The sequence below is a fragment of the Pelodiscus sinensis genome, chromosome 22, assembly GCF_052426305.1.
Source record: "Pelodiscus sinensis isolate ZL-2025 chromosome 22, ASM5242630v1, whole genome shotgun sequence".
Taxonomy (NCBI): Eukaryota; Metazoa; Chordata; order Testudines; family Trionychidae; genus Pelodiscus; species Pelodiscus sinensis.
The window spans coordinates 5,829,191-5,853,167 of record NC_143073.1 but is presented as its reverse complement, the minus strand read 5'-3'; the positions used below and the strand labels follow the sequence as shown (position 1 = coordinate 5,853,167).

Sequence of the window (23,977 nt, the reverse complement as noted above, 5' to 3'; positions counted from 1 at the left end):
GGACTGGGGGTTTGACGTATCAGAGGGGGGAGCCCCAAGGGGATGGGAGCAGGGAAGTAGGAAGGACACAGTCTCCAAATGGGGGACAAGTCCAAGGTGCAGCTGAGGAGGGGTCTGGCCTGGCTGCTGTGAGACAGCAGCTGGCTGCTACTGGGAGAGGGCGCATCATGAGCCTATCTCCTGCCCTTCTCAAAATGGCGCCGAGAGGGCGAAGAACATCCTGACCTTACTAATATGGCGGCTCACAGCAGGGAGGAGGACGTGACTCTACCAAGATGGCGGCCGCCCATGGCCGACGCGTGCCCTTCCCTAGATGGCGGTCTCCCGGCAGTTACCTTTTGCTGGAGAGGCACTTCCGGCCCCTCCCCTTTCCCGCCGTGCAGCGCGGCCTCGGCTCGGGTCTTCCCGTCCCTTCTGTGGCAGCGGCGGGCAGCGGAGCGACGGCAAGATGGCGGACGTGCTGGATCTTCACGAGGCGGGCGGCGAGGACTTCGCCATGGACGAGGATGGGGACGGTACCGAACCCCCCCCGGCCCCGCCCAACTGGGCCGAGTCTGGGTCCGACCCCCCCCCCCCCCCTCCCCCCGGCCTGCCCGGATCTATAGGAGCCGGAATCTCTCCCCCCCCACCCCCAGTGGTAGCGCCCCCGCACCCCCCCCCCGCACCGCTGTTTCGGGTGGTGCGGACCCAGAGCTCGGGGCGGGGCTGGGGCTGCGCTGGAGGCCCCGCCCCCTCACCCGGCTCTGACCCCGCCTCCCCCCGGGGTCGCTCTAGAGCAGCGTCTCTCAGCCTGTGTTTATAAAATACCCCAATGCAGCCCCCCTCCCCGCCCCGCCCCCAGAGCCCCCCTCCCCCCCCCTCCCCCTGCTCTAACCCAGAGCCCCCCCTCCCCTGCCCCTCCCCCAGAGCCCCCTCCCCTGCTCTAACCCGATGCCCCGCCCCCAGCCCCCCCTCCCCTGAGCCCCCCCTCCCCTGCCCCCCTCCCCCAGAGCCCCCCCCCCTGCTCTAACCCGATGCCCCCCCCCTCCCCTGCCCCTCCCCCAGAGCCCCCTCCCCTGCTCTAACCCAGAGCCCCCCCTCCCCTGAGCCCCTCCCCCAGAGCCCCCCCTCCCCTGCCCCGCCCCCAGAGCCCCTCCCCTGCTCTAACCCAGAGCCCCCTCCCCCCCCCTCCCCTGCCCCTCCCCCAGAGCCCCCCCTCCCCTGCTCTAACCCAGAGCCCCCTCCCCTGCCCCTCCCCCCCACCCGAGCCCCTCCCCCCCCCCCTCCCCTGCTCTAACCCGATGCCCCTCCCCCCCCCCTCCCCTGCTCTAACCCAGAGCCCCCCTCCCCTGCTCTCCTCCCCCAGAGCCCCCCCCCCTGCTCTAACCCAGAGCCCCTGCCTCCCCCCCCCTGCCCCTGCCCCCCTCCCCTGCCCCTCCCCCAGAGCCCCCTCCCCTGCCCCCCCTCCCCCCCCCCTCCCTGCCCCTGCTCCCCCCCCCCCTCCCCTGCTCTAACCCGATGCCCCTCCCCCAGAGCCAGCCCCCCCCTCCCCCCCCCTGCCCCGCCCCCAGAGCCCCCCCTCCCCTCTCCCCTGCTCTAACCCAATGCCCCCCTCCCCCCCCCGAGCCCCCAGAGCCCCCCTGCCCCGCCCCCAGGCCCCCCTCCCCTGCCCCCCTGCCCCTCCCCCAGAGCCCCCTCCCCTGCCCCCCCTCCCCGCTCTAACCCGATGCCCCTCCCCCAAGCCCCCCCCCCCCCCCAATGCTCCTCCCCAGAGCCAGTCCCCCTCCCCTGCTCTAACCCAATGCCCCTCCCCCCCCCAGCTCCTCCCCCCTCCCCTCCCCCGCTCTAACCCAATGCCCCTCCCCCCCCTCCCCCCAGTCCCCCTCCCCTGCTCTAAGCCAATGCCCCTCCCCCAGAGCCAGGTCCCCCCCCCCCCAGCCCTCCCCTGCTCTAACCCAATGTCCCCCCCCCCCCCCCCCATCAGCCGTGCACGGGATGTATGGTAACCCTCCCTTCTGAAGTACCCGCTCCTGCCTCTGTGGCTTGACTGCAGGGAGCAAGTAAGTGGCCTGCCAGCTGCGTGCGACTGTGAGCCCCAGTCCAGTGTCCCCCTATTGTGGCTCCTTGGGGCAACTGCCCCCTGCCTTGCTACACCACTGATGCGGGAGAGGAGAGGTCCTTTGGAACAAAGCTTATTGTGCCACTGTAACCACCGCCAGGCAGATTTGAACCTGGGCTTGGTATAGGAGCCTCTACCTTTGAGTTAAAAGCTGGCTGCCTCTCAGCACAGGCTGTAGAGGTCTCTTGTTCTTACCTGTTGCTGTGGTGTAGGTGCCACTGTATGGGACAGTAAACCACTCTAGGTGTGTGGGTTACACCAGTTCATTGCCTTTTAGTTCCTCTCTGCAGCGCCAAGGGGAAGGGGTGATGGGGATGCATTGTACTGAGCTGCTGGCAGGGGTGGGGGAAATGCGTCTCCAGGTTCAGCTGCCCTCCCCGCTGGAGCACCCTGGGGAGGCTGCCGGAGAGGAAATGAACTAGGAGAGCGGGATGTGGAAGTGATTTTTTTTTTTTTTCTCCCTGCCCAAACCCAACCCCGAACTTGAAACTGCCCTGGGTCTCACCGGAGCAGCCGCAGGCACACCCTTTTCCCACCAGTGCTAGGGCGCATGTGCAGAGCGGCTGTTAACATCCAGGCACGGCTCTGAACATTAAATTTGACAGGCACATACTGCTGCCCCCTCCCAGATCCCCTTCGCAGGGCAAAATCCTTGACATTTGCCAAATTTCACTCGTGTTGATGTACAGACTTCTCTTGCGTACTCCTAAGGGTATGTGTACCACTGGTTGAGAAACACTGTTCTAGACCCTGCACCATCTGGGTCCAGCCTGATTCTGATCTGGTAACATTCTTCCCTCTACTGCCGCCATGTCCCCCCCCATACGGTATGCTTCAGCCCTCCTTCCAGTTGAAATTAACACCTTGAACTTCTCTGCAGAAAGCATCCACAAACTGAAGGAGAAAGCAAAGAAGAGGAAAGGCCGAGGATTTGGTTCAGGTGAAGATTTTGCTCTGAACACTAGTTCAGTGGTCCCCAACCTTTTTGGGCTTCCAGGCCGGGGCGGGGCCGCGCATGCGTCACACGCCCGGGGTGGGGGCCACGCATGTGTCAGGGCCTGAGGCGCAAGAAAGGCTCGGGCCGGCCATGATCACTAGGTGGGCGCCATGGCGTCTGCGGGCACCATGTTGGGGACCACTGCTCTAGTTACTGTGTGTGTAAATTATAAGGGGCCTCCTGTGGCTGTGTAGCTAATTGGAATGGACTGGCTGCTTCTAAACAGGAACTGCCCAGTGGCTTTAGCCCCAGGAGTGTGTTCTAGGACCTTGCCTCGGTTTCCCTAGTCTGTAAAATAGACATACAGCTGAGTGACATGACTTGACCGAGCTCACCAAGAGTCTGACTCGTATCACAGTTTTACATATATTAGACCTGTGTAATTCTAGTGGTTTTTTTTATCCTGTAAAACTTAAATGCCAGGATGTTTCTATGCACCTCGGAGTGTCTAGAATAGGGATGTAAAAAGTCCTTTAAAAATGGAACCACGTAATCGCTAAAAATCCTAGCAGTTACTTAGTTATACCGCAGAGCCCGCAGTGGGTGTGAAGCTTAAATAAGCTTAATTCTGCAGAGCCCAGAGTGAAGCCTCCCCAGGAGCCAGTGTGTAACCTCTGCCAGGGGGTGGGTCGGGGCATGGACAGGGGCTGCTGTGGCCGGCCAGCAGGAGCAGCTCCCTGCCCAGTGTGGGTGGGGGGTTGCTCCAGGCCCTATTGGGTAACCGTTTATATTCCTAGCTTACAACAGCTTGAGTACGTGTCTACGTTGACTTGGACTGTAAACTCTTGAGGGCGGGAATTGTCTGCTACTGTACAGTGCTTCCTACAATGGGGCTGCATTCCTGGCTGGTCCCTAAGCACAAGCACAAGTAATACATATTTTTACTCCTCGAAAATAATCTTTTGTCTGCCCCTGTTGTGTGCCCAGAGGAAGGCTCAAGGGCCAGAGTTCGGGAGGACTATGACAGCGTGGAACAAGATGGGGATGAACCTGGGCCTCAGAGATGTGAGTATCTGCGAGAGGGGTGGTCACCCAGCCTTGGCCCATCATGCTGTGGGGCTGCTTTAAGGAGGAAGAGAAACCAATTTGGTTATGGGAGAGAATGAGGTACAGTGGATAGAGCTGGGCTGGGACTCAGGAGACTTGGGATCTATTTCCCTGCTCTGCCACTGGCCGGTGGGATGACCTTGGGCAAGTCCCTTCAACTCTTTGTACTTTGGCTTTCTCATCTGTAAAGTTTTTTGGAGATCAACTGATTAAAAGTGCTGGGTACGAATTAGGCACTAAGGATGCTAAGAGGCAGGTAATGGACTAATTGTGTAGTCGATACAAATTGTATTGACTACACGATTAGTCGAGAAGGGAAGGTGGTCAGAAGAAGCTGCGGTGCTGCAACTGAAATGTAGTAGGAGTGGAGTGCGCAGGCAGCCCGGCTCTTGCTGCATTGAAGCTGCAATGGGGGTAGATCCCGGACCAGCACAAACCAGAACACAGCCAGGACTGCTGCGGCTCTGCATTTTAAATGGAGTAAGAGCCGGGTGGCTCTTGCTACGTTCAATATACAGAGCCACAGTAGTCCTGAGCCGAGACTGAGCCGGACTTGCTCAGTCCCGGCTCGTGCCAGGTCTAGCAGCCCCTGTCTGCTCCGGCAGTAGCCTCTGTTTGTGGCAGCCAGGGCTGGACATGAACAGGGGCTGCTGCCGGAGCAGATGGGCTGCCACAGAGGGGCTGCTTCACGGTAGCCTCCTCTCCTCCCCAGTCGCCCCAGAGGCAGCAGCGGGAGTGGGGCAGGTGGCACCACGGAGATTGTGATGGGGGGAACCGGCTTTTAAGCTGGCTCCCTCCAGAACTGGCTCCTGTCCCTCCCTCGCTGCCTCTGATACATAGTAGATACTCAACTACTCACATCGCTATTAGCAGGGCTTGACAAATTATACAGTCTACTCACCCGTGGTCACGGTTCGGCGAGCCCTGCCTATTAGGGATTATCATTATAATGATATGTACGTTGTGCCCAGACCAGAAACAGAGCGGCTGTCTCCAGGGCTATCAAGCTGCCTTTAGAGTCACTCCTCCATCGAGTCTGCATCCATTTTCAATTAGCACCTTACTGCCAGTGGGTTCCAAGCTGAGCCAGGGGTCTGGCCAAGGTGTTGGGAGGATCCCTTTCCATCCTGCATGTGTAGATGGGGGGGGGGGGGGTGCGTGTGCGCAGCGGGATTTGTGTGTCAAGCATTGGAGTGAGCCCTGCGTTCTGTGTAACAAGTGTTGCTTTTCCTTGCATGCCTACGCTACAGCGGTGGAGGGTTGGATTCTCTTTGTCACTGGAGTTCATGAGGAGGCCACTGAAGAGGATATTCACGACAAGTTTGCAGAGTACGGCGAGATAAAGAACATCCACTTGAATCTGGACAGACGAACGGGCTACCTGAAGGTAGGAGTGGTTGGGGCATTCGCCACTGGTTCAATTCTCGGCTCTGCCACAGACTCTATGTGTGGCCTTGGGCTGGTCACTTAGGCCCAGATCCATAAAGATATTTAGGCTCCTAACTCCCACTGGTTTCAGTAGGAGCGAGGCATCTGAATATCTTTGAGGATGTGAGTCTTAGTGTCTTTGTGCTTCGTCTGCATAATGGACATTACAGCACTGCCCTTATCTCACTAGGGGTGTTTGTGTGTGAGACACAGAGAGAGGATAGATACCTTACAGATTGCATGGTGCTCAGATACTGTGGGTAAGGAAGGCAGAGAAGTGAGGATTCCAAGCAGATGAAATTACCCCTGTGCAATTGGGAGAGGAAAAGAAACTGAACACTGGGCTGGGAGCCAGGAGCTCTGAGGGTTGAGTTCCCAGCTTTGAGAGGGGATAGTGTAACCTAGTGGTTAGAGTGGAAGAGATGGAATTCTAGACTCCAGCTTAGACAGGGTATTGCGGTGTGACCTAGGATAGGTCACTTCAGCTCTGTGGGACAGTGTTTCTAAATTGGGGAGAATACTGCAGACAGAGGCCTGTGAGGCACAATTAATTTGTTTAGTCTTAACTAATGTATTTTGAGCTCTTCAGAGAGGCCCTATAGAATGGGGAGGGAGCATATCAGTGAAATCTCTTCCTTTCCGGTGAAAACGAACAGTTCAGGGTTCAAATTTTCAACCAGTTTCAAATTTTCAACCAGTTCCTCCCTATTTGTTGAAATCAAATCTAGAACAGCTTCCCCCCAGTAACTTTCTCAACCTTCTGAAATAAAAAATTGTCTCCAATGCAGTTCAAGAATTTATTGGATAATCTGTCCCCTACTGTGTTAGTTTCCGAACAGATGTCAGCATAGTTGAAATCCCCCAATACCACCAAATCCTGTGCTTTGGAAGATTTTGTTAGCTGTTTAAAAAAAGCCTCATCCACTTCTCCTGCCTGGGTAGGTGGTCTATAATAGACCCCTAGCATGACATCACCCTTGTTTTTTTACCCCTTTAACCTAACCCGTAGACTCTCAACAAGTCTGTCTCCTACGTCCATCTCCACCTGAGTCCAAGTGTATACATGTTGAGTGTTACTTATCTTCTAAGTGTTTTCAAATAGATTGCTTTAATTATATGCTCCATTTATCTTTCTGGGTACTGGAGTTAAACTGACTGGTCTGTAATTCCCCTGGTTGTGCTTAGTCCCCTATTTATGGATGGCGACTATATTTGCCCTCTTCCAGTCCTCCTGTTTTCCGTGAGTTTACAAAGGCAATTGCTAACGGCTTAGCTATTTCCGTGGTGGAGCAGAGTGTACTGAATTCTCTTGATCTGTTTCTGTAATCGGCTGTAAAGGCTGGCCCAGCCCCTCATGTGTTTTGCTAACACCCCACCACCACCACTGGATCACTCAGTCTTCTCTCCTTCCACCCCACAGGGATACACTTTAGTAGAATATGAAACGTACAAAGAAGCCCAGGCAGCGATGGAGAGCCTTAATGGACAGGACCTGATGGGGCAGCCAATCAGCGTGGACTGGTGCTTTGTCAGGGGGCCTCCGAAAGGGAAAAGACGGTAAGAAGCTGCTAAGGGCTTTACTGAGGGCTGCGTCCCAGCTGACATGGCTTGGGCCTTAGCTTGGCGGTCTCATCAGAGATGCCGCCCTCTCACAGTGGGAGGCAGTTGCTCCAGGCTCTCCAGTGCTGGTGGAACGTGATGGACTGAGCGCCCGGAAGCCACCGAATAACAGGATTTTATGTTAGACCAGTAGGAAATTCTTTGCCACAGAGATTTTCTCTCCCTTTCTGTAACCTGGAGCTGCTGCATGGAACTCTGAGTTCCTGCACTTAGTACATGTGCATGCTCCACAGTAACCTCTGTGCTTGTCTTCCGGAGACACTAGGAACTCAGTTTTCATATTTCTGGGAACAGATTTTTCCCTACAGAGAAAGGAACTGCCAGAAGCAGGGCAGGAAATGTCAGAGTCCTCTCGAAGGAGGAATGCAATGCAGACAAGCGAAATGGCAAATGAAGTGCAGATTTGAATTTCCCGCGCTTCAGTTGCATAATCGCAGCCGGACGCTTTTCCGAAATAGCGTATTTCGAGAAAACAAACGTGATCCACGCGGGGTTGTTTCGGAAAGAAACCCTTCCTTCGAAATAACCCTTAAACCTAATTTTTTAAGGAGTAAGGGTTATTTTGAAGGAAGCGTTTCTTTTCAAAATAACCCCGCGTGGATTGCGTTTGTTTTCTTGAAAGACGCTATTTCGGAAAAGCGGCCAGCCGCAATTATGCAAATGAAGCGTGGGAAATTCAAATCTGCGCTTCGTTTGCCATATAGCTTGTCTGCATTTGCATTCCTCTCTCGAAGGAGGAATGCAATGTAGACATACCCTAGGAGACACCTGTGGTAACACGATGCCGTGCGGAGCTCTTTTGTGTTTTAGAGCACTGACGTTTCTGCTGAGAGGTACCACTGAAAGCCTGACTGCATGAGACGTTTCAGAGCAGGAATGTTAAGCTTGGGCTCAGTTTCCAGTGGGCCCTGAATAGTTCTTACCAATTGGGAATTTTGTTGGGTTGTATTCGTCAGTGGTCTGAGCAGGAGGCTGGCAACCGAGATCTTACTAGTCTGGGCTCAGCCATTGACACGTGAATTTGGGCAAGTCATTGAAGGGCTCTGTGACTCAGTTTCTGCGAAATGGGGACCTGTTTCACCTACCTTTAATGAAGCACACTGAGAGCGTTGCATGAGCGATAAGTGAATATTTTCTTGTTGCTCTGCATTATTAAACACCTGCCTGCCTCCACTCCAAAGCTAGCTGCATTTCTTTGGCAAGGAACATAGCCCTAAATAGCACATAGAAGTTGCCGAGGGCTTTCAGATCTTCAGAGATGTCAGCTCAGACTAGCGTATATATGTCTCTGTCTGTCTCTTCCAGGAGCGGGCGTAGGCGCAGCAGGAGTCCGGATAGGAGACGACGCTGATCTCACATTTCTCCATTTCCTTTTGGCGATTCCTAGATGTAAATTCTTGCTGTACAGCTCTGGAACCAGGAAGTCTCTTGTAGGCTGACTCCTGGCTCTATCTCTTTCTGGGTTTTTAATTGTGCTGCATTTGAACCTATATGTTTTTGGACAGCTCTTGATTTGTGTTTAGGACTTTTAATCTCCTTTTGGCCTCAGATCCCTCACACGAGAGAAGTCATCCACGTGTATTGAATGGTTTTGGCATGAGTGATGCTGTAAAGGAATCTCATTTTGAAGGAGAAATGTTACCCATAAATATTGAATAAAAATCCGCTTTTTATTTTTATTTTAAAAGCTGCCTTCTGTTGACATCTGTCTGTATCTGTTAGGGAGACTGTATTCCAGTGGATGGGACCGCAGATGTCTGGGTTTCATTCTCAAGCAGAGTTTAATCTTTGTCCAGCCTATGGGTAGAGCATAAGGTTTTAGATTTTAACCGATGAATTCCCCCAGTGCAATCAAAATTGGTGTGTATCCGGCAGATGCTGAAAATGGTTTTCATTATTGTCTGCACCCTTTGCCCGGTGCCATTTGGGCAAGTGATGTCCCTGTTCCCTAGCTTATTTCTTGGGCCTTGTCTACACAGAGCAGTAACACAGCTGACGAGGAGTGCGATTTCCAAGGCATGCTAACACGCTCTGCCTTCATTGCTGTTGATCCTGCTGGTGTGCATGAAAGGTTTCCTGGTGTGCTTTAGCTTAGTGCCATTTGAATCTGTGCTTTGTGCATCTACAGAGAGAGCCCTGAAAAACCTACCAGAGCGCAAAAGTTGCTAAAAATATCCCTTCGAAAATGAAAAAGAGTAGCCCATGCAGCATCCTATCACTATAATGGCTACAGAGCTTCAATGTATTTCTTTTCACAGCCCTCCTAGAATGACTATTTTTACCCTTGTACAGGGGTTGCCCATATTGTGACAGAGCCAGGACTTGAAGCCAGGTGTCCTGGTTGCTAGCCTGGTGCCCTAACCACTAGGCCAGCTTGCCTGCTGGGGGCAAATAGTTTATTTTCTATTATGGCAGCCCATCAGTTTCTTGCTGCATTAGACCTAAGGAAGGGAAAAGGCCACAGCTGCAGCGCCGGGGTGTCCACACTGCAAGCCCTGTGCTCACGGGGCTTGGGCTGCAGGGCTATAACATTGCAGTGTGGACATACCATTAGTGACAGAGATGGGTCTAGTCCTGTCAGCCTGCTCTGACCCCTAGATCACACTGACTGACGGGAGTTCTCAGGTGGGCAGACCCCTAATCAGGACCCAGGTATTTTTGCTGGGGGGACAGGAGGCTTTCTGCACTCGGAGAGCAAAAGGTGTATTTGCTGGCGGGAAGGGAATCATGGAAGTGCAAACTTGGGGATCCCCTCTAGAGAACAGGCACCCCAGTTCCTTCATGCATGTTTGAATGGGGAGGTGGATCTGGAAAATGAATACTCCCTAGCTCTTCAGTGAGTCTCAAAGCACTTTCCACAGGTTAGGATTAGGGAGGTAAAGGAGTAGTTGGACTGCTCCCATTCCCCGCCTCCCTTGCTGCCTCGGTATCAGAGGCAGCAAGGAGGGAGGGGAGCAGGTGCTGGGAGGAGCTGGCTTAAGCTGTGTCCCCACAGCACCGTCTCTGTGATGCTGCCCGCCCTCCCCTCTGCCTCAGGGCTGCTGCCGGCTGGGCAGGCAGTCCAGCTCGGTCCTGGCTTGCACTGGGTCCAGGATCAAATCCTGCTGCGGCCCTGCAATTTAAAAGGCAGTAGGAGCCAGGCAGCCTGCTCCCTGGCTCCTACTACCTTTTAAACTGCAGCGCTGCCGCAAGGTTTGGTCCCGGACCCAGTGCCAGCCGGGACTGAGCCGGCCACCTATCAACTAATGGAATCGTCAAAATTTCTATCGACCACTCGGTTAGTAAATTAACCACATTTTAACATCCCTAGTTAGGATCCTTCTCCCCATTTCACAGGTGGAGAAATGGAGATATGCAGAGGGCAAAATGACCTCATGCAGCAGCAGAGGTGAGGCTAGACGCCAGATCTCCTGAGTCAGGGCTCTGCCTGCTGGGCCACACTGCCAGCAGACTTCGCTGTGACTTTTCTGAGCAGCCGAGGCCCATGGCAGCCCCCTCTCTGCATCCACCTCCACCCATCCCAGCTGGGCAGCCTGGCCCAGCTCAGAAGCGAGGAACTGATGGGCACAAAGGGAGGGGACCTAGGAGAGGTCACCGGCTGAGAAAATAATCTGGGTTTATTGGTGGGTGCTTGAGTGCAGGAACAACCCCCGTAGCCCGTCCTGGGCTCTCCCATTTGCTGGGAAGCAGAGGCGAATCCAGGCCTGGCAACGGTCCACTCATATGAAACTCTCCACCGTCTTCCTCCTGCACAGCTCACACCTCCCAGCAGGCAGGCCCATGTGAGCCGTCACCTCCAGTTCATACTTGCCCGAGCCCCCCTCGTCCTCCCCAGCTCTCCTGATGGGCACAGCGGTGGTGGAGGCCCGGAAGGAGCCAATCAGGGTGGAGCCGGCGTCCTGCTCCTTCCTGCGGTGGGAGCATGGGCAGGCGCGCCGGATCTCCCGCCGGAAGTGCATGGTGAAGAGTCCGTAGATGAGGGGGTCCAGGCAGGTGTTGAAGAGGCCGAAGAGGAAGAGGATGTGACTGAGGGAGGGAGGCACCTTCTTCCGGCTCAGCATCTCCGGGGAGAACCAGTACCAGAGGCCCAGGAGGTAGTAGGGCGTCCAGCATAGGACGAAGGTGAGCACGATAACGATGGACATCTTCAGCGTGCGCATCCTGGCCCGCGGGATGTTGTTGTAGGAGCGGCGGAGGTGGACCTCCTGCGAGGAGGCTGCGGGGCAGAGGGAGTGGGGGGAAGAACGAGAGAATAAGAAGTGGGGAGGGAGAGAACACAGGGAGGGAAAATCTGGGGGGAGGAGGAGAGCGCTCATAAGAGGGAGAGCAGGGGCATGAAGTAACCCGGAGCAGAGCGAGGTGGAGGATGAAATGGGGCAATTCTGTGAAAGAGGGAAAAAGTGAGGGTCCCCTGTCCCACACCCCCAAGCCAGTGAGGAGCTGACAGCCCCCTGGAGCTGCAGAAATGGGCAGGGTGGACAGCAGCTGGTGACTGGTTCAGGGCTGCCGGCTGCTTGGGTTAATGGGCAGCAGGTGGTGCCCGGTGAAGTCCTTGTGTCCCGCATGCGGCACCAAGCGAGTGTGGGCGGGGACATGCCAGGGGTGTTCTCTGGAGCTGAGGGCTGGGATTAGTTTTTCCTTGGAGAGAGGAAGAGGAGGAAGGATGGGTGGATGGATAGGTAGCACTAGGAAGAGAGACATGTTGGGGAGGAGAAAGTGACGGAAAGAGGAAGGAAAATGAGTGGGTGAGAAACTGGGGAGAGAGGTGAGAAGCGAGACTCCTGGTTGGCAGAAAGGAAGAAAGAGCAAGCGATTGAGGGGAGACAGGAAAAAAAAAGGAAGGAGAAAAAAGGTTGAGGAGAGGAGGCGGCAGAGAGAAATGCATGTGCTCCCATACACGTGTGTGCACACACATGCACATACACACATGTACTCCCACATACGTGTGCTCACCCCCCATACAGACCCCAGTGAGCTGGGGGGTTCATGCAGGCTGGTAACCTGTGGACAGGGCGGCAGGAGGCTGGCCGGGCTCACCGCAAGCTCTCTTCATCTTGCCCGAGATCTCGATGAGGATGCGGGAGTAGCACAGCACCATGATGAGCAGCGGCAGCAGGAAGAGGCAGGAGAAGGTGAACATGTTGTAGAGGGTCTCCTGCCAGTGGGCGTGGAAGCTGCCCACGGTGGCGCACTGGATGAAGTAGATGGGCTGGGAACGGCTCACGGTGTGGAAGACAAACATCTGGAAGAGACCCCCTCCCCCCCCCAGGAGAAAGTCAGATCTTGGCACCCCTACCGGAGCGACGCACTCGCCTGTCGGCCTCATGCGCCTGCCCCTTACACCAGTGTCCCTGCCGGTATGGGCCCAAGGCTGGTGCACTGGGCCATCGATCTATGCTATCCCCAGTCCATACTGCATCTGGTAGCTGGTCCATCCAGTCTGATATCCCTGTGTCCCGCCCATACTGCACCATCCCATCTAGGGCCCCCGCACCACAGTGCAGCCGAGGCTTCTGCCTAGACTGGACCCTGGCTCTACCAGCCATTGCAAAAGGGAGCTGTGCTCTCCGGTGCCTACCCAGGGGCCTAGTCCAAGGTCCGTCCCTACCTGCGCCGTTGCCGTGGCGACCTACCTGAGGTAGTGCCAGCAGCACGCTCAGGGCCCAGGCCCCGCACAGCATGGCCTTGTTCTTCTTCTTGGCGTCGCCCATGCTCAGTGGGTGCAAGATGGCCGCCTGGCGGTCCAGGCTGATCACCACGGTGATGAAGGCGGAGGCGTACATGGCCACCAGCTTGAGGAACATGAGGGCTCGGCAGGCCAGGTCACCCGCGTACCACTGCACTGTGATATTCCAGGCCGCGTCCAAGGGCATCACCACAAAGGTCACCAACAGGTCGGCCGTGGCCAGGTTGACAATGAGGATGCGGATGTGTGGCCTCTTGCGGTACTTCTGGGTGACGGTCCACAGCACGGCGATGTTGAAGCAGGCTGAGGAGAGGAAGAGGACCAAGGTGATGGCCACCCGGACTTTGGCAGCGGTGGAGAACGTGGGCAGCAGGAACACCTCCTCGCTAGGCAAGCTAGTGTTGGCTCCGTCACCAGACGAGACCTCCAGCTCTTCCCAGGGCTGCCCACGGGTCTGGTTGCCCGCAGTGGGCGACTCCGGCTCGAACAGCTCGCCCACCTTCCTGCGGAAAGTGGCGTTCATATCGGAGGCTTGGGCATTCCCACCCGGAATCTGCACAGCAGCCTTAGGGAGACGTGCGCGGCTGGGCTCCAGGGTGCCGAATCCGGCTTGCCCCCAGGAAGCCCCACTCCTCCTAGCCTGGGGCAGGGTTCGGAGACCCTGAGCATGTTTTGCTGCTTGGGTGGAGGCTCCGCTCAACTGGAGCGGCCCAACTTCTGCTCTGGATTTCACACGAAACCCCTGGCCCAGGGAGCTTTATTTCTTCTTCACGGAGCGGCCGCTAACTCCTTCCTGGCTTGTGGTGCTGAGGCTCCTTGGGGGACAGATAGAGGAAGAGTTGGGGGTCGACTCTCACTTCTCAAGTTCTGCCTGGACGGGCTGGCAGGAAACGTGGCTCCCGTCTGCTTGCCCAGGGTTCCGCTCACCCCAGATGTGGCCCAGATTGTGAGTAGGCACCCCTGGATCTCTGACCAGCCAATCGGGATTGGTTCTGAGGACGTAATGATTCTATCTTGCGTCTCATTGGCCGGCTCAATGGAGCGGGCGTCACCTCCTCAATGGGGAGAATTGCTCCTATTGTCGAGTTTGGCTCTTAGGGGGCAAATCCGGTGCTGGGCTGGGTGGAAGTTTCATACGGAGCCTCCCGACTCTTCTGCGCCAGGACTCCAAAGCGCTTTCCTTTGGGGGGTGCAAATGACGCGTTAACCCTTGGGGAAATCTGACCAGCCGCCAGGGCTGACAGCCAACAGCAAAGATACTGCCTCTCGCATGGGATCAGTGTCCTCCCGGGTGGATTCCCGTGGGCGAGTTCCAGCCCACCCTGGCGCGGTGCGGAGCAGTGTGTAGACACAGCTGTACAGGGCAAGCTGTGCTTTACATGGTGTGCGTCAGCATCTTGCTCCCGCCCCTGGGGCTTGGCAGAACAGCTGGCAGCCCGGAGAGCTGGCCTTTGTTCCCAGATCTCTGTGAAGGAGCCAGAAGAGGCAAGAGTTAGAGCGTGACTGTTTTCCTACCCGCCACCAGGGGGCGAAAGACGGGCCCAGTCCCCCAAGCCCATTTAATTGTGCCCTTGTGCCTGTCCTGGGGGCCAGTTTACAGCCCTAGCTTGACTCACTGGCATCAACACTCCCCTTGCTGAGTCAGCGTCTGAGCACCCCCGGGCAGCGCTCTCCGGGACGCAGGGCTCTGGAACTGACGCTAGTGGCAGCTGGTGGCGACTTTGGAGAGGTGGGAACTGGTCTGCGATCGGTATCACCTGGACTGAGCCGGATCGGATTAGCCCTCCTGTGGGTCCGGAGCTATTAGATGTGGTGGGACCCCTGGATACGGGCCTTTTCCCTCGCTTAAAACAAAGTTGCTATGTCTATGCTACGGGTTTTCTCGGCAAAAAATATGCTAATGAGGGACTCATTTGCATGAGTCATGGTCTCATTTGCATATTTTCTGCCAATCCATTTTTGCGCAAAAGCAAGCCGTGGGGACGTCGTCTTTTTGCGCAAACCCCCCTTTTTCCACAAGATCCTTATGCCCCCAACCTTGCAGAAAAAGTTTTTTTCCCACAAAAACAAAATGTCCACACGGCTTGTTTTTGCGCAAAAACCCCAGCGCAAAAATGGATTGGCAGAACATATGCAAATGAGTCCATGACTCATGCAAATGAGTCCCTCATTAGCATATTTTTTGCCAAGACAACTTGTAACGTAGACATAGCCAGTGATCGCACTTACGGCATCCAGGCTAGTAACACTGGACTCAGCTTGGTTTTGAGTGAGCACAAAGCCCTTCTGTGGTTCCAGTTCAGTCTTAAGCACGGAGAATCCTGTTAATTCAAAATAGCCGTTGCCTGGCCTTAGAACAGCTGTCAGGTTAGTTCTTTCTGAGAAGGAGTTGGGGTGCAGGTGAGGGGGAGGGATGCAGGCTCAGGGGGGAGGTGGAGTTTGGTGCAGCAGGGGATTCTGACCTGGGGCGGGGGCTTGGGGTGCAGGTAAGGGGAAAGGAGTTTGGTGCAGCAGAAGATTGACCTGGGGAAGGGAGTTGGGGTGCAGGTGAGGGGGAGGGGTGTGGGCTCTGGCAAGGACCTGGTACAGGGTACTGGGGTGCAGGAGAGAGGGAGGGGTGTGGGCTTTGGCAGGGAGTCTGGTGCTGTGAGGGATTTTGACCTGGCGCATGGGGTTGGATACGGGTGAGGGGGACAGGTGTGGGCTGTGGCAGGGGCCTGGGCAGGGAGTGGGGTACAGGAGGGGATGTGAGGTGCAGGCTCTGCCCAAGAGACACTTAGCACAGGCAGCTTGCAGCAGGGTTAAGGCCGGTGGCCTGCACGCCCTGGCCCCACGCCACTCCTGGTAGCAGCTAGAACATCTCTGTGGCCCCTGGCACGGGGAAAGGTTCCATGTGTTGCCCCGCCCTTAGCGCCGTCTCCACAGCTCCCTTTGACTGTGAACTAGCCAATGGGAGCTATAGGGGGGCGGGGATTTGTGCCCGGGGACAATTCACAGGGACACGCGGTCTCCTCCCCCCTGGGGGCACGTAGGGATATTCCAGCTGCCCGCCTGAGCCCTGCTGTGCGGCCGGACGCGTAGCGACGCGGAGATCCTGGGTCAGACAGTCAATGGCGACTGATGAGCTGGTGAACACGGGTAGGCAGGGGTTTATTTTTGCAGGGCCCTTTAGCTGCAGCCCTTGATGCCCCTGCGTTAAGCCAGCCCTGGCTCGAAGGGCAAAAGGCTCCGGAGCGGTTTTCGGGCCTGTTCCCTAAGGATCCCTCATCTGACGGCTGAGCAGTCACCGGCCACCGCAGGCCGCCCTGTGATCTAGCGGTGCCATCGCTCCAGCAGCCCTCGGAGTCGTGGGAGGGTGATACGTGAGGTCAAGCTAGCCAGGGACAGGTGCCAGCCGTTAGTCCCTGGCTGTTGCTGGCTCCTGTGGCAAGGACCCCTCTTTCCTGGACCACTGCTTGGGCCGGCAGCTTGCCCCCTTCTCCAGGGGCTGGGATTGCAGCTGGTTTCTGGGGTAGGGAGCCCAGCTACTCCTTCCGGGACTCCCTCCCCTGCTGTTCCTGCTCTCAAGTTCTTAGGGCTTGCTCCCAAACTCTTGCTCCGTCTCCCCTCTATCTGCCAACCGGGGAGGCTTTTCAAGGCCTCCACCAGGCCTAAAGTGGAGTCAGCTGGCCCCAATCTGCCTGGGCCAGCTCCCTACCTGCCTCTTCTAATTGTCCTGCCTCCCTCCACTGCTATTGAGCAAGCCTTTGATGCCTGTCTGGCTGGTTTCTCTCACTCTGCAGCAGCCCTCTGGCCTGACCCTGCCACACTCCTTAATTATTGCCCCCTTCTGGGGAACTTTGGTGGCTCCCCCCAGATTCTCACTCGGTGCCCATCCACGGCTCCCCATGCCTGCCAGCAGCACCTCCCACGTCTCCTCCCCCATCCCCGGCTGCAGCAGCTCCCCGTGGCACACGCCCTAGCCGTGGGCAGCAGCTGGGCAAAGCACTGCATGGGAAGGCTGCCCACACGGACCCGGGGCTGCTCCAGCCGGGCATGCAAGAGCACGGGACGAAGCTGGTCCATGGGGCTTGCCGGCTCTCTCCCCCTGAGCTGGGGTCGATCTGAGTCCAAGGGGGCAGGGCCCAGCCCCTGGTGCAAGCTCCGTGCATGCCAGCCTGCTTCCACGCACGTCCCTCTTCGCCCGTCACAGCCACCTCGCCCTGACCCCTTCCCAGCCCCTTTATTTTTAGCTCCGCTGCTAGGTGGATGCGCCGGCGACTGATTTATTAGCTGCTGGCAGGGAAGACTAAAGCGGAGCCAGGGATAAGAGGCAAGGGGGCTGGTGCTCTTTCCAGCAGCCCGGACAAAGGAATGCAATGGCCTTCCAGGGATCTGCCGCAGAGACTTGCCCCGTGTTTTCATGGCTGAGATGGGGCCAGGAGGTTTCCCTGCAGAATCCCCTGGGAGCCAGGGCCAGTTATGGGGCATGTGGGCAGGGAGCGATTCTCAGGGACAGGTCCTTCTGGGTGATGCTGGAATAGAGCGTGTGTCGGGGGGGAAGATATTTCTGTTGTTCCCACCCTGCAACATTTAGTTGGGCAGCTCCGTCCTCTCGGGGAACTATGTGACCACGGACCTGCCCACAGCTGGGTCAGTGGACTGCCTAGCAGTTCACCTCCCCTGCTTTCTCTGCTGTACACCTCCTGCAGCCCCTCTTAATGCATTGCCATCAAACTGGTGCAGCAAGCCAGCCAGAGGGGTAACCGGAGGGGTGCACTTTGCTCCCAGCCCTGCTGAGACCAGCTCCCCTGCAGCCTTGTAGACACAGTGCGAGGGCATTTTGAATGGGGCTGGAGCCAGGGGTCAGAGCTAGTTATGGGGGCTGGAAATTGCATAAGGGGAAGTGGGTGGCCGGGGTTAATAACCATTACCCCCAGCTCTTTTCCTCCATGGCTCTCACAGCATTTGACAAAGGAGGTCTGGATTATTATCCTCCTTTTCCACAAGGGGAAACTGAGGCATGGAGAAGGAAATGACTTGTCCCGAGGTCACCCACCAAGCCAGTGGATTAAACGAGGTCCCCTGAGTCTGCAGTCTGGTGCTCTATCTGCTAGGTTACACTGCCCCATGGGGTGAGGAAGTAAACTAGAACCCCATCACCCTCTCAGCTTGTAAATTGCATTCGCACTGACTTACTGACGTGCTTCTTAGACCTGGTCTGCCTGATTGCGCTGGTTTTACTACAGTGGTTCCTGAAACCAGTGCAGGCTGCTGCCTGGAAGCCCTTCGGCGATTTGACGTCGTTGGCTGCTGCTTTGTGCCATACACACGGAAGGGGTGAGGAGGAATGGAAAAGCCGCCACGGGAACTAGCAGCTTCTGAATCCAGCCGCCCACTCCCGCCAGGGGCATGTGGCCTGTCGGCGCTAGACTTGATCCAATAGCCAAGGACGCTAAGCCTCAGCTCGAGGCCCGATTCCAGAGCTAGAGACCCAGGGCTTGGTTTGCCCTCGTGGCCCCGTGCCTCCCGCAGTGTTAAACACCCATGCCCACCAGGCTGGAAACGCTGTCCTTGGCACAGTGGAGACAGCAGCATTTTTACCATTACCTCCCACGGGTGCATGTGGCAGCGGAAAGCCGGTCACATTATGAGCAGTGGTCTGTCCTCGGCGTCTTACATCTGCAAAGACGAGGGGTTGTGGGAAAGACGAGCTGTGTTGCTCTAACCCCTAGGCCTCACCTGCCTTCCTTAAGGATGCAGCTCCGCCCACCTAGTTCCTGCCTCCCCTTTGTCTCCCCTCGTGTTCAGAAGGAGGAATCACCATGGACTCCTTGCTCAGGATCATCCTGCGTTTCCTGGATTTTTGTACTTTGGAGGGGGCAGCTCCCGAGCCTCCTAACTGGGATTTGGTTCTCATGGGAGCTCCCCAGGTAGCAGCCGGGACACAGGGAGCAGCAGGGTGAGTGTTCGTCTCCATCCTCTGAGCAGTTACAGACCTAACACTGAGCACCTTCCCTGTCCCCAGCCATTGAATAGCTCTGGAATTCCTGTACTATTGAAGGGGAGGTAGTGTTGCCTAGTGGATTGTGCTGTAGCTGAGGAATTGAAAGATGTGTATTCCAGGCCTGACTATTCTAGTGACCTTGGGTAAATCACGTCCCCTGTCCGTGCCTCAGTTTCCCTTAGCTATATAGACAGCAAGCACTTGGGGGCAGATGCTGCCTCACCATCTGCATACGTACAGCTCCAAGCACCGTGGGCCCAGACTTTGCTTTGTGGGCTCTAGCTGCTGCTCCAATACAAATAATAGCAACCAGGGACTTTAAGCTGCTCACTAGTTACAAACTTGCCCGCATCTTCTCTTTGGTTCTTGGCGTTGGCTTGTGCCTTGGAGCCCAGTAGGGCTGCCAAGTATTTCAACTCCAAAGGGTATTGGGGGCTGTTTGTTTGTTTTTAACTAATACATGGTGCATTTCTTGACTCATTCGCTCGGGGGGAGTAGAACATGACAGCTGGCAAGCCCGGCTTTCTCAGCCCTGGACAAACGTCTCCTCCTGCACCTGGCCTGCTCTGAACCTCCTGATGCTTTTCAGAGTGGGGGGACTCGCAAGCTCTAAGGGAGGGGAGTGAGAGCCAGAGGATTAGAACAAGTGGGGCTGGGCGTCATGACTCCTGGGTTCTCGGCCCTGCCCTGGGGGTGGGGTTAGAGAGGGATGATTTTGCCCTGGCTCCTTCAGGCTGCTTGCTGGGCTATTGTGGCTCTTCAGGAGGGGAGCCCCGTTCCCCATTTCCTGGGGGCGGGGCTTCCCTGAGAATGAGGGAAACTGGGGGGGGGGGGACATACCCCAGGCCCCCCTCTCTGCTGGAGGATGAGGGCACCAGCTGCAAAGAAAGGAAACGATTCAGCAGCCAGGCAGCCCAGCCATCTGCAGAAGGAGGGTCACCTTTTAACTCCCTCCTCTCCTGCAGCATCCCCCCCTTGTCTCTCCCCTCCCCACCCAGGCCTAGCTCTAGCCCTGTGAGTCACACCAGCCCTGATCCAATACCGGGACGCACCCCTGCTGCCCCCTCCACTGCCCCCTCCCATCTGTTGTATGGGGGGAGGTCGGACTAATGAGCCCCGTGGGCCTGCCTGGCCTTGGAATGGATAACGCTGAGTCCGTTGACCCCGTCCTGTCTCCTGCCCCACCGGGGGTCCCTCCGAGAGCGGACGGCTGGGTCTTTGCCGGAAAGGCCTCTGCACCCCGGTCCCAGAATCGTCCCTGGCCCCCTGCATCCGCACGGCTGCTCACGAACCCCCAACTCGGGGGCTAGTCGCTCTCAGAAGCCCTAGGGGCCGAGCCTGCACCGCCAGGCATCTGCACAGCTCCTCACAGGAGGGGGGGGGGGCTAGCCTGGCCTGGCCTCCCCTGCTGTAGCCATGTCAGTGAAGGCCCAGGTGGGGGAACCAGAGGGGCCCGTCCCTGGACTTGCCCTGGTCCCGTTCGCAAAGAGCCACCCCACTGGGGCTCGGCCAGACCCACAGCCTCGGCCTGGGACAGCTGGTCCTAAATTCCACCACCACGGGCCTCAGGATCCTGCCCCATCCCGGGCCTCGGCTCCCCCCCTCGCTCTGGGCGCCGAGAGAAAGGGATCTCGCCAATCAGAGGCGCCGCTCACCTCTAACCGCCCCCCCCCCCGGCGGCTCGGCCCGATCCGTTCCCCCCCCCCCCCCGCGCGGGCGGGGCTGCCCTTACCATCCCTGCAGCAAGAGCCTTCAGGACGCGCGCTCCCGGGCGCCGCGGCTCCCGCTGCTCCGCGCGGCCGGACCGCCTGCTCCTGGGCGGCTCATCGCCCGCGCCTCGCGCTCCTGGAGGTCACTGCAGCGCCGCCCCGCCCGCCGGGGCCGCAGCTCAGTCCCAGGGGCCGGCGCGAAGTTCCAGGGACTGGAGGCCGAGCGGGGGCTCTTGATCTCGGGGCCGGCCGGGCTCTGCCCTCCGGCTGCGCCTGGCGAGTCTGGAGCTCCGGCGCCGGAGGAATCCCCAGGCGGGACCCGCTTCGCGCTCGGCAAGAGGCGCCCAGGTGGCTTCGTCCCCCGGCGACCGCCCCGCGGCGTGTGAGCGGTAAAGGAGAGGGAGTTCATCAGAGCATCTACGTCAGGCTCTAAGCGAACCTCCAGGGACCCGCAGGCGGTGCTGTGACTCAGGAGAGGGGGGGGGGGGGATGCGAGGTAAGTCCCTTCCCCCTTCGGTGCCTCAGTTTCCCACCTGTCAAATGGAGATCACGCCACGGCCCTCCTGTGTAAAGACACATTCTAGAGAAGGGCTCGCGTCTCCTTTTCTGCAGCAGCCACTTTGTCCTGGTTGTTAACATTTGGGCTTTTCCCCCCTTAAATCCCCAGCCCCCGGAGTCATGTGATGGTGTGAGACTGCGCTCCCTGCACATTGGCTACCAAATAAACGTGCCTGGCTCTGGGAGTTGCAGGGGTCCCTCAGTGCTCCCAATCCAGAAGGTGAATTTAAAAAAAGAGAGAGAGAGAGAGATGCCTCTTGATGATGCTTCTGAGTAATAAGAACATAAGAAGAACATAAGAACGGCCGTACTGGGTCAGACCAAAGGTCCATCTAGCCCAGTGTCCTGTCTGCCAACAGTGGCCAGCACCAGGTGCCCCAGAGGGGATGGACTGAAGACAATGATCAAGCGATTTGTCTCCTGCCATCCCTCTCCAGCCTCTGACAAACAGGCCAGGGACACCTTTTCTATCCCCTGACTAATTGCCTTTTATGGCCCTAACCTCCATGAAATTATTTAGCTTCTCTTTAAACTCTGTTCTAGTCCTAGCCTTCACATCCTCCTCTGGCAAGGAGTTCCACAGGTTGGCTACGTGCTGTGTGAAGAACTTTCTTTTATTAGTTTTAAACCTGCTACCCATTAATTTCATTTGGTGTCCTCTAGTTCTTCTATTATGGGAACTAATAAATAACTTTTCTTTATTCACCCTGTCCACACCACTCATGATTTTATAGACCTCTCTCATATTCTCCCCTCCTGCTTCACCTGGCTGGAAAACCTTCCCTAGCAATTCCTGCACTGAGCCCGGGATGTCTGCCTGAGCCAGAGCATGTCTAAGGAGAGGCCCAGGCGTGATTTAAAGAGGTGCCGTGATGGAGAATCCACCACATCCCTTCGTGGGTCGTCAGACATGCTGGGATTAACTCCCCCTGTGATCTCATCACCCTTCACGAAGCTGGCTGACTAGCATTACCTCCCTTGACCACAGGGGGAAACTGAGGCAGGCAGCTCTGCCTGTGTGGTTATGTGGCAGAGCTCCCTGCCTTATATGCCAAGCTACACTACTTCAACTAGAACCCTCCCTCCCCATCATGGCTGCTTTAGGCCCCAGGGTGGAACTGCCGGGGGAGTGTCTCTGGGCTGGGAGGAAGGGGCATTGGCAGAGCTGGGGCAGGCAGGGAGCCTGTTGGGGACCCCAAGGCAATAGCAGTCTGGGCCAGAGCATCTGTCCCCTGGAAATGCTCGAACCCACCACTGGCAGCAGGGCCAGATTTGCATCTTCTGAGCCCCTGGACACAGCGTCTTCAGTGCTGCCCCCCAACAGCTGACTAGGGGCTGTGGGTGCAGGTGGGGGGCAGTCAGAGCTTGGGGGCGGGGTGAGGGGGTTCGGGGCTTCTCCCTTCTAGGAGCGCCGGGACTCAAGGCTTCAACTGTGCAAAATGGGGGTGACATGTACTCTCCTTCCTACAGCACAGCAAAGTGTTGACTTCGATGTAGTGACCCCCAGGCCCTCTCCTGTTCATTATGGAAACAGCCCCCCTGATAAGCCAGGGCCAGCCTGGCAGCCGGTCTCCCTGGGCAAGCAGCCCCCAGACGCAGGGAAGCATCTATCTCTGTCCTCTGTGTCAGTCTCTGCCCCGAACCAATTAATTCTGGGTCAGGTCATTTGTATGGAACCGCTCCCCACCTTGCGTCCTGTCCCGGGCTGGAGCCCAGCTGTTCATAATGAGGGTTTAAATCCCCTCCCCCAGCGGCATCCACACTGGGCTACAGGCCAGAGCCAACACCGCGAGTTGGGGAGGGGTGTGTGTGTGTGGCTGTTAAGCTGTATGGAGGAGCAGAAATGTCAATATGCCCATAAATGGATCCCCTCTCCCCTTGCCATGGCCAGCTTAGAGCAAGCCAGAGCCAGCCCACTAGCAGCAAACTTCATGACCTATGGGAAAGCTCTGAGCCCATCGATGCCCCAAGACTTTGGGAAACCCGTTAGCAAGTAAAGTCCTTTCTGCTGCTGCCCAGCTGCAGTCTGTGCAGTGCTCCTTGTGGCCATGGCTGGGGGTTACACGCAAGGGCGGGGGGCACCATGGCAGAACAAAATTGGAGCTGCAAACCAAGGTTCCCTCTACTCTTTTCCATCGATGTGCGGAATATTTTGGTGTGCACCAAAGCGCATGAGAATGTGCACCACTGCACGAGCTGTGGGTGCTCTGCTAATCAGCTGGGCGGCATTTGACTCTCCCCTGCGTGGCCGCACAGCTAGGGACCACTGATGCAAACAATAGGGTTGCATTGAAACCAGACATGGTGTTCGGGATCAGCAACCTCAGTCAGAGCCTCCAGACGGCAGCGTGAGTCAAAGAGGGCGGAATGGTGCGGCTGAAGCTGGAGGCCGTAGATCAGGCCTTATTGGACATGCAGGGAGGAGAGGGGTGGAGAAAGATTTCAGCCGTTATACGTGGGTGGGTTTTCCTCCCCGTTCCCATCCAAATCATTTCCTGATCATGCAAAGAGACAGTCAGGGCTTTCTGTAGGAGCCCCAGGTGACCAATACCACTCAATACTGACATTTGGGCAGCACTATCCATTCCAAAGGGCTTGGTGGACACTGAAATGCAGCCACCTCTGGGGTGGAATGCTGCAGCTGTTTAACAGTGGCCCAGCCGCACTGCCCAGGGATCACACCCCCCAGTGCTGAAATGCAGCCACCTCTGGGGTGGAATGCTGCAGCTGTTTAACAGTGGCCCAGCCGCACTGCCCAGGGATCACACCCCCCAGTGCTGACATGCAGCCACCTCTGGGGTGGAATGCTGCAGCTGTTTAACAGTGGCCCAGCCGCACTGCCCAGGGA

At 57.1% G+C, this 23,977-nt stretch overlaps 2 protein-coding genes across 3 annotated transcripts; one reads left to right on the top strand and one right to left on the bottom strand.

The window, feature by feature from the left end:
- The first annotated feature begins 355 nt into the window (after positions 1 to 355).
- On the top strand, positions 356 to 8,877 carry RBM8A (RNA binding motif protein 8A). The gene is made up of 6 exons (XM_075907795.2): positions 356 to 515; positions 2,979 to 3,038; positions 4,023 to 4,100; positions 5,393 to 5,529; positions 6,991 to 7,127; positions 8,496 to 8,877. Exons 1-6 carry the CDS (start codon positions 449 to 451, stop codon positions 8,539 to 8,541), a joined length of 525 nt encoding a protein of 174 aa, XP_075763910.1. The 5' UTR covers positions 356 to 448; the 3' UTR covers positions 8,542 to 8,877.
- LOC102454259 (gonadotropin-releasing hormone II receptor-like) lies at positions 8,581 to 20,959 on the bottom strand. Of its 2 annotated transcripts, none has more exons than XM_075907791.2 (4): positions 20,595 to 20,959; positions 12,824 to 14,341; positions 12,192 to 12,432; positions 8,581 to 11,406 (listed from the first exon to the last, which is right to left on the bottom strand). In XM_075907791.2, exons 2-4 carry the CDS (start codon positions 13,397 to 13,399, stop codon positions 10,910 to 10,912), a joined length of 1,314 nt encoding a protein of 437 aa, XP_075763906.1. In that variant the 5' UTR covers positions 13,400 to 14,341; positions 20,595 to 20,959; the 3' UTR covers positions 8,581 to 10,909. The 2 variants fall into 2 exon arrangements, with proteins under 2 accessions (XP_075763906.1, XP_075763907.1); XM_075907792.2 differs by having other exon boundaries at positions 12,228 to 12,432.
- Positions 20,960 to 23,977: the final 3,018 nt, after the last annotated feature.